We start from the raw sequence: 7,707 nt of genomic DNA on the forward strand, positions 1-7,707 counted from the left end.
AGACAGGTTCTTCTTACTAATGATGATCTCCTGCTTCAGCCTCTTGAATGCTGGGGTAACAGGCATGTGCCACCATGCCCATCCCACTTCTGTTATTTAGAGATGATCATAAGAGGTGGTCTAGCAGCTAAGAGTGTTTGTTGTTCTTCCAGAGGACCCAGGTTTAGTTCCCAGTCCCAAAAGGCTGCTAACAACTCTAGTTCCAGAGAATCTGATGCCCTCTTCTGGCCTCTGCAGGTACCTCACATGCAGAGAGAGAGAGAGAGAGAGAGAGAGAGAGAGAGAGAGAGAGAGAGAGAGAGAGAGAGAGAGAGAGAGAGATACACACACACACTATAATAAATATTTTTTAAATGATCATAAGCCAGGTATAGTGGGTGTCTGGTAAGTGCCAGATGAATAAAGACCAACATAGGTCTTCATGGATGAGTAACAGTGGATGCATAAGCAACTTAGTTTATGCCTGTGTCTGGTCTGATTATATTCTTTTTTGACCTTCTTTTAAGAAGCCTATGGTGGGGGAGTGGGGTTTGACTGAATCTCTGGTCCTGTGGTTTTCTGCCCCAATGAGCCGGGCTGCCTGGAATGTCCAAATCACCAGGAATAGGAGCCAACATCGGATTCTTCTTAGTCTGACTTTGTGCTTGTGGGCTGGCTGATACCCCTTGTCTAGCCACACCCCTAAGCCCTAGGTCTAGGGCTCTGGATTGGCTGAGGCTTGGCCATGAGGTCAGTAGTTTGGTTTGTTCTCATCTGTTTTCTTCCTAGAGGGACAAAGATTCTAGGTGGGTCTGGGAAGCAAGGGGCAAGGGGAAAGGAGCCAGTGGCTCCACATCATATTATGGGGAAGAAGCCAGAGTAGCTCATGTCCTTAACTATGGGAGGGGCAGGTGGCTTGGTTAGCAGCCCAGGCTGCCTGCTTGGCTCCAGTTTTCATCTGTGGCTATTTCCTGCTTAAGGATGTGGTGAAGTGTGTGTGTGTGGGTGTGTGGGGGGGAGTAGTTGGAGGAGGGCAAACAGACTTCTGCTATCCATCGTGACTCCTCTGGCCTGAAGCAGAGGATAGGATGGGGGAAGGAGTTGGACAAGGGTCCACATGCATGTCTCTGGGGCGTCTCCCACAGGTATATCAGCATCTGGCCTGTGACCTCAAAGTAGGTTATTGGAATTTGCAGTTTCTGAGAGTTCCTCAAACCTCAAGTGGAGGCCTGAGATCAAGGAGTCTGCAAAGAGAAGACCTTAGCAGAGGTATAGAACAGATTCCTTCTAGTATCTCTTCCTCAGACCTCTACCTGGAAACATGTCCCCCCTCATATTTAGGATCTAGCCTGGACCACTTCTGGGTTTGTCTATCACTTCCTGAACACTTTCCCTCCATGATGAGAGACAGGATAAAGGACAGCCTAGGATAACCATGGGGAGAAGGAAGAGGGGAGAGGGGAGACAGAGATCAGAGGCAGAGGTCAAGCCGGAGAGGAGAGTGTGGGGGTAGAGGCAGACACTGCTATAGCAGTAAGACAACACCATTTAGAAAAACATAAGGGAGCTGGGCTGTGGTGGCGCACGCCTGTAATCCCAGCTCTCTGGGAGGCAGAGGCAGGTGGATTTCTGAGTTCGAGGCCAGCCTGGTCTACAGAGTGAGTTCCAGGACAGGGCTATACAGAGAAATCCTATCTCAAAAAAAAAAACAACCCCCCCCCCAAAAAAAAAGAAAGAAAGAAAAACATAAGGGGAAGCCAGAGGGGAAGGATTTGGGGATGGCCTGCTGGGTAGAACTTGTTTTTTTTGGTTTTTTTTTTTTGGTTTTTTTTCCAGAATAAAAGTCCCAGGGAAGGCTCTGCCTGGCCCTGATCCTGAGGAGGAGATGGCTCCCTTAAGTCTAGAGGGGCTTCCTATTGTCTCACAGTTGGTCCTCCCTGTTGTCCCCTCCCTTCCAAAAACCCACTAGGCTGAAGTTCTGACTTGGCTGAGGACTTAGGGACCCCACCCCAAACCCCAGGGATGGGGCCTGTACCGATTATATCCAAAGTGGAGGCCTAGACTAGTTAAGGGCTTCTGTGGTTTTCTTGGATTCTTTTCCTTTCTTGTTCTGAGGTTTGCTTAACTAGTAGGAGCAGGCCAGTACACAGTGCTACTCTGTTATTTCCCATTTGTTTATATGACTTTGTTTTTCCCAGGGCTTCAAATTTGTGCTTTCTGTTGAGAGAGTTCCACTCCCCTTTCCACCAAGTGGAGGTTTCCCAGATCACAGTAATCCAGTCCTAGCTTTAGGACTCTAGGGTTTGCCTTAGGAAGGTGGAGGGCCCCAGCTGTCAGGTCATGAAGGAAAGTCTGATCATACTCACACTTCGTCCTCAGTGCCCAAAGTTGCTATCGCTTACTTCCCTGGTTGTCTGTTGTCTGTTCTGTTTGAGAAAGGTAGCATCATGGGTGGCTGGTCTGAAACTCACTATGAAGACCAGATTTGCCTCAAACTCAGAGATTCACTGGCCTCTGCCCCCAAGTGCTGAATTAATTAGTGTGGGCCAACATGCCTAACTGGATGATAGGCCGTTCTTGCTCCTAAAGATAACTGAACCACATTGCCATCATGTTGTCCCTATGGAGCCCACTATGGTCCCAGAGAAGGGCATAGTAAAATCACCTTCAGCTAAAGTGAAATCAGAAGTCACCCCATCTGGCAGGGAGAGTACAAGAACGGAGGAGAAAGCAGCCCAGGTTCTCTGGCCTGGTTGATCACATAGGAGAATATCAGAGCAGGGGACACAGATCATTCACCCTCAAACGCCACGCCACTGCCACTTCTGTTGAAGCTCAGGAAGTTTACCAGATGCTTGGCACCCAATGGCCTCAGGAATCTTCACATCCAGGCCTCTTCTTCTGTCCCAGGACTGAGCTATTGCCCCTCCCCAGGACTGACCAGTGACTGGCCGAGCCTCCACTCAGACCCTCCCACCAACTGGGCCCGGACAGGGTGTCTGCAGCATTATAGGCTAGTCAAGATGGGGGAGGCCCAGCAGTAGAGCAGTGCAGTGGGCGGGGCACAGACCCGGCCCAGGGCTCCGTGATGTCAGCGGGTGCTGGCAGGGAGAGGGGGTCGGCTGTTTTTCTGGAGAGTTAGAGCTGAGTAAGACAAAGCAAGGCTCAGTCCCGCAGGCGCCATGGAACTGCTAACTCGTGTCCTGCTGTGGAAACTGGTGCTTCTTCAGAGTGAGTGTGAGAGTGGGACAGGGTGTGGGGTAGGGAGTGGGTGAACTGTCTGGGTTTAGGTTGGGAGGGGTGGAGAAAAGAACTGGGCTGGGTGCTCAAAATAGCAATTCACTTAGAGCAATTCACGAAGCCTTCAGGTACTCCCAAAGAAATCCCCGAGGGCCTAATTGAGGAGATGTGGCCAAGGGTGCCTTCTGTACCCACACTCTGTGTGGCTCTAGGGTCAGCTGTTCAGGATGCAGTTCTCCCTGATGTGGGGAGGGACGTCAAGTGGGACTGACAACTAAGGGGCTATTAGAGTCTATTCCAGCCCCCTTTCCAGAGCCCACAGGCCTGCCCACTCTGGCCTGCTGACCAGGCACAATGTTTTCCTAAAAGCCTGGGCCCTCAGCCACTTCACAGCAGTATCTTGGGCCAGTGGTGTCAGGTCAGGATTGACTTCCCGTGTCATCTGTTGGGACTGTGGGTGAAGGCCAGTACTGCACCCAGGGTGTGTGTGTGTGGGGGGGTGCGCAGGGGAGGGAGGACAGAGCTATGAATGCCTGAGGTCTGAAAGGTCCTAAAGGCTCAACACAGACGCACATACTGTTTGTCTCAGAGTTGTGCTAGAGCAGTTCCAGTGGACTTGTTGCTATGATGTAGCCATGGCTACTTCAACTTCACACTTTAGAACAAGCCTGCAAAGAGTCCCATCCTTTCCTACTACTCACTGCCAGATGTCTGGTTTCCCACTCACCCGAGCTGTCAGTATAGCCAGGAAGGTGGACACTAAGGTGACTCCTGCAGCTTCTCTCCCAGAACTTGTTAAGTGGGTAACATGGCAACAAACTACCATGACTGCAAGAGGCCCCTAGTGGTCCTGGGGTGCAAAGGTGAAAAATGCCTACAACTTTATTCCTCCTCTTCTTCCAGGCTCTGCAGTTCTGTCCTCAGGTTAGTATCCCACCCAGCTGTGGGCCAGACCCCTTCAGGGTCCACTCCTCTTCTAATCCTGCCTCCTATCTTGACTTCTGCCACTGACTCCCCCCTTCCCAACAAGGGCCTTCAGGAACCGCAGCAGCCAGCAATTCTCTAGTGTCTGAATCTGTGGTGAGCTTGGCAGCCGGAACCCAGGCGGTGCTACGCTGCCAGAGCCCGCGCATGGTGTGGACCCAAGACCGGCTGCATGATCGCCAGCGCGTGGTCCACTGGGACCTCAGCGATGGCCCGGGCAGCCAACGGCGCCGACTTGTGGATATGTACTCGGCGGGTGAACAGCGCGTGTACGAGCCGCGGGATCGCGACCGCCTCCTGCTGTCGCCTTCTGCCTTCCACGACGGCAACTTCTCGCTGCTCATTCGTGGTACGCTATAGAACCGCGGTGGCCTGAAACTTTGGCAGAAGTTGAAACCTTGGAGGCAGGGGTGAAGGTGGGATGGAGGAGTGGGGAGGTGTGGTGGGTAGCTGGAGGGAGCTGAGAGGTTGAGGGAGGTCGGAAAAATCAGGACTTTGTAAGGTTGGAACCTTGGATGGGCGGGGTCTTAGAGGGGTCCGGACGATTTTAGGGGAGGGGCCATAGAGGAGGATGGGTTCCCTCAAGCTAAGGTTATCTCCTCCCGAGCAGCTGTGGAAAGAGGCGATGAAGGGGTGTACACCTGCAGTCTGCACCATCACTACTGCCACCTCGATGAGAGCCTGGCTGTGCGCCTCGAGGTCACAGACGATCGTGAGTGTGCCCTTTACCCTCTGCTATTTCCATCCCTATCCTCCTTATCCTGACTCCCAATCTTCCCCCTTCTCACCTCTGTGAGGTGATCTGACTGCCTTTCTCAATGCATCCGCAGCCCTATTAAGTCGCGCATACTGGGACGGTGAGAAGGAAGTGTTGGTGGTGGCCCATGGCGCGCCAGCACTGATGACTTGCGTGAACCGTGCGCACGTGTGGACTGACCGCCACTTAGAGGAGGCGCAGCAGGTGGTCCATTGGGACCGACAGCTACCTGGGGTGCCACACGACCGCGCTGACCGCTTGCTTGACCTGTATGCATCCGGTGAGCGCCGCGCCTACGGGCCACCCTTCCTGCGTGATCGCGTGTCAGTGAACACCAACGCTTTTGCACGCGGTGACTTCTCCCTACGCATAGATGAGCTGGAACTGGCTGATGAAGGCATCTATTCCTGCCACCTGCACCACCACTACTGTGGCCTCCATGAGCGCCGAGTCTTCCACCTACAGGTTACGGAGCCTGCCTTTGAGCCACCAGCTCGTGCTTCTCCTGGCAATGGGTCTGGTCACAACAATGTTCCTAGCCCAGGTGTGTGTGCAGCTTGCCAGCCTGAGAAGGGGTCCTGTTGTGACCTAGATTGCTAAAGGTACTGCGGAGGCTGGTTGGCTTCCTTCCTTCTTCCTTCCCTTCCTCCCTCTCTTCTCTTCTTCCTCCTTTTTTTTTTTTTTTTTTTTTTTTTTTGCTTTTCGAGACAGGGTTTAGAGTTTCTTTTCAGCTGACCTGGAACTAGCTCTGTAGACCAAGCCGGCCTCAAACTCACAGAGATCCACCTGCCTCTGCCTCCTGAGTGATGAGATTAAAGGCATGCACCACCACCACCTGGCTTGCAGAGGTTTTCTGATGCTTGCTACTTACCTCTAGATCCCACCCTGTCCCGAGGCCACAGCATCATCAATGTCATTGTCCCAGAGGACCATACACATTTCTTCCAGCAACTGGGTTATGTGCTGGCCACGCTGCTGCTCTTCATCTTGCTGCTCATCACTGTAATCCTGGCTACACGCTATCATCACAGTGGAGGTGAGGCTAGACCCTTGGAACAGAGGGGTCCAGATTAATTGAGGACAGTGAGACCAACCCAATAACCCTCTCTTCACAGGATGCAAGACCGCAGACAAAAAAGCTGGGAAATCAAAGGAGTGAGTTTGCCTTCCCAACTCTCCTCCCAGACCTGCCCTGCTGGCCTCCTAAATTGCTGTCATCTCCCTTTAGGAAGGATGTAAACATGGTGGAGTTTGCTGCAGCCACAAGGGACCAGGCTCCATATAGGACTGAGGACATCCAGCTAGGTAGGGGTGAGGGCCACAAAGGGTCCAGGAAAAGTATGTATTTTGAGTGGCACTTACTTTCCTCCCCCCCCCCCAACCAGATTACAAAAACAACATCCTGAAGGAGAGGGCTGAGCTGGCCCACAGTCCACTGCCTGCCAAGGATGTGGATCTAGATAAAGGTGAGAACTTTTACCACCTCATCCCACATGAGACTCTACCCATTCCTGGGACCCCCCTGCCATTTTCCTGAGAAGTCCTTGGGAAGTCACACCAAATGTCTTCATTGACTTTTCCACTGGGACTAAGGGACAGAGAGCAGACATTAACCATTTTCTTGGCTTCCAGAGTTCAGGAAGGAGTACTGCAAATAAATGAACTCCGAGCTTCTGGCTGGGCCAGCAGCTCTGTATCAGGACATCTCCCTGACCCTCCTGCGGTATTCCTGGCTCTGTTCAGCGGCTGGTCCGACTTACCCAGATACTTGGCCTAAACTTGGCAGAACAGCTGCCTGTACTTTGCTCTTCCTAGAATCATCATCCTCATCTTGGTGAGCTACTGTGGGTTCCCTAGGGACTCTGGTATAGTATGATTGCTGCCTTTCAATCACCTGTGCCCACTGGTGGTTGTACCCTCAACTTCAACACAAAGATCCCTTGTTAATATCCACCAAATGCAAAGTCCCTCACAGCCTCTTACTGCTAGGGTTAGGAAGACACTTAAGGATTCCAGTTAAGACTCCTAACCACCAGTTAAACACATTAGCCTTTGTCCTAGGGGTCTTCCTGAACTGCATTATGCCTGTGTATTGCTCAGAGTCATATGTTCTGACTCATGGGCTCTCCTTGCTGCTTTGGTCAACTTGGGGCTGGTCCATGGCCCTTTCTCTGCTTCTGATTTCTTTCTGCCGAATGCCTTCCAATAGCTGCACCAGTGGTTACTGGGTACCATGTGACTCTTGGCCTTGACATCCCTCCCTAGGCTGGAGTCTGGGATTGGGGCCCCATTTGTCCTCTGTTTTGGCTGAAGATGGGGTGAAGAGGGTTCTGAGTGGCCTGTGCTGTCACATCAAACAGCTATCATTTGCTCCTACTGGGGAAGTTTTCATGTGACAATAAAAGATACATCTGATTTTGAGTCTTGGACCTGCTGCTCCCCTTCTGTTCAGGGAGGGCATGTCTGGGTCTTGGGAACCCCCAGATGCTCCTATAACCTTTGTTTTAGTCCCTCTGTCCTTCCCTATCCCCTTGAGTAGAAAGTCTATGCCTAGATCCTTCTAGGATCAGATGTCCTATGACACAGGAACCCTTTTTCCATGATGAAAGGTTTTCAGCTCCTTTTCTGAAGTGTGTGTGTGGACAAGAAGGGGGAGATATAAAATGGTGGGAGGGAGATTGACCATAGAAGGAAATGCTGTTAGCCCAATTCTTTGAGACGCAGATGCTCTGATGGAGTAAAAGGAA

The 7,707-nt window shown here is 51.8% G+C and overlaps 1 protein-coding gene across 3 annotated transcripts; it reads left to right on the top strand.

Annotated features, from left to right (window-relative positions):
• The first annotated feature begins 3,024 nt into the window (after window positions 1-3,024).
• On the top strand, window positions 3,025-7,381 carry Mxra8 (matrix remodeling associated 8). 3 transcript variants are annotated; one of them, XM_052178404.1, is made up of 10 exons: window positions 3,025-3,210; window positions 4,123-4,143; window positions 4,259-4,552; window positions 4,814-4,915; window positions 5,034-5,504; window positions 5,838-5,996; window positions 6,076-6,115; window positions 6,189-6,265; window positions 6,346-6,426; window positions 6,593-7,381. In XM_052178404.1, the coding sequence occupies exons 1-10, from the start codon at window positions 3,162-3,164 to the stop codon at window positions 6,616-6,618; spliced, it is 1,320 nt and encodes a 439-aa protein (XP_052034364.1). In that variant the 5' UTR covers window positions 3,025-3,161; the 3' UTR covers window positions 6,619-7,381. The 3 variants fall into 3 exon arrangements, with proteins under 3 accessions (XP_052034364.1, XP_052034365.1, XP_052034363.1); XM_052178403.1 differs by having other exon boundaries at window positions 3,026-3,210; window positions 4,250-4,552; XM_052178405.1 differs by lacking the exon at window positions 4,123-4,143 and having other exon boundaries at window positions 4,250-4,552.
• The last annotated feature ends 326 nt before the right edge of the window (window positions 7,382-7,707 follow it).

The sequence above is a fragment of the Apodemus sylvaticus genome, chromosome 3 (genome assembly GCF_947179515.1).
Source record: "Apodemus sylvaticus chromosome 3, mApoSyl1.1, whole genome shotgun sequence".
Classification (NCBI taxonomy): domain Eukaryota; kingdom Metazoa; phylum Chordata; class Mammalia; order Rodentia; family Muridae; genus Apodemus; species Apodemus sylvaticus.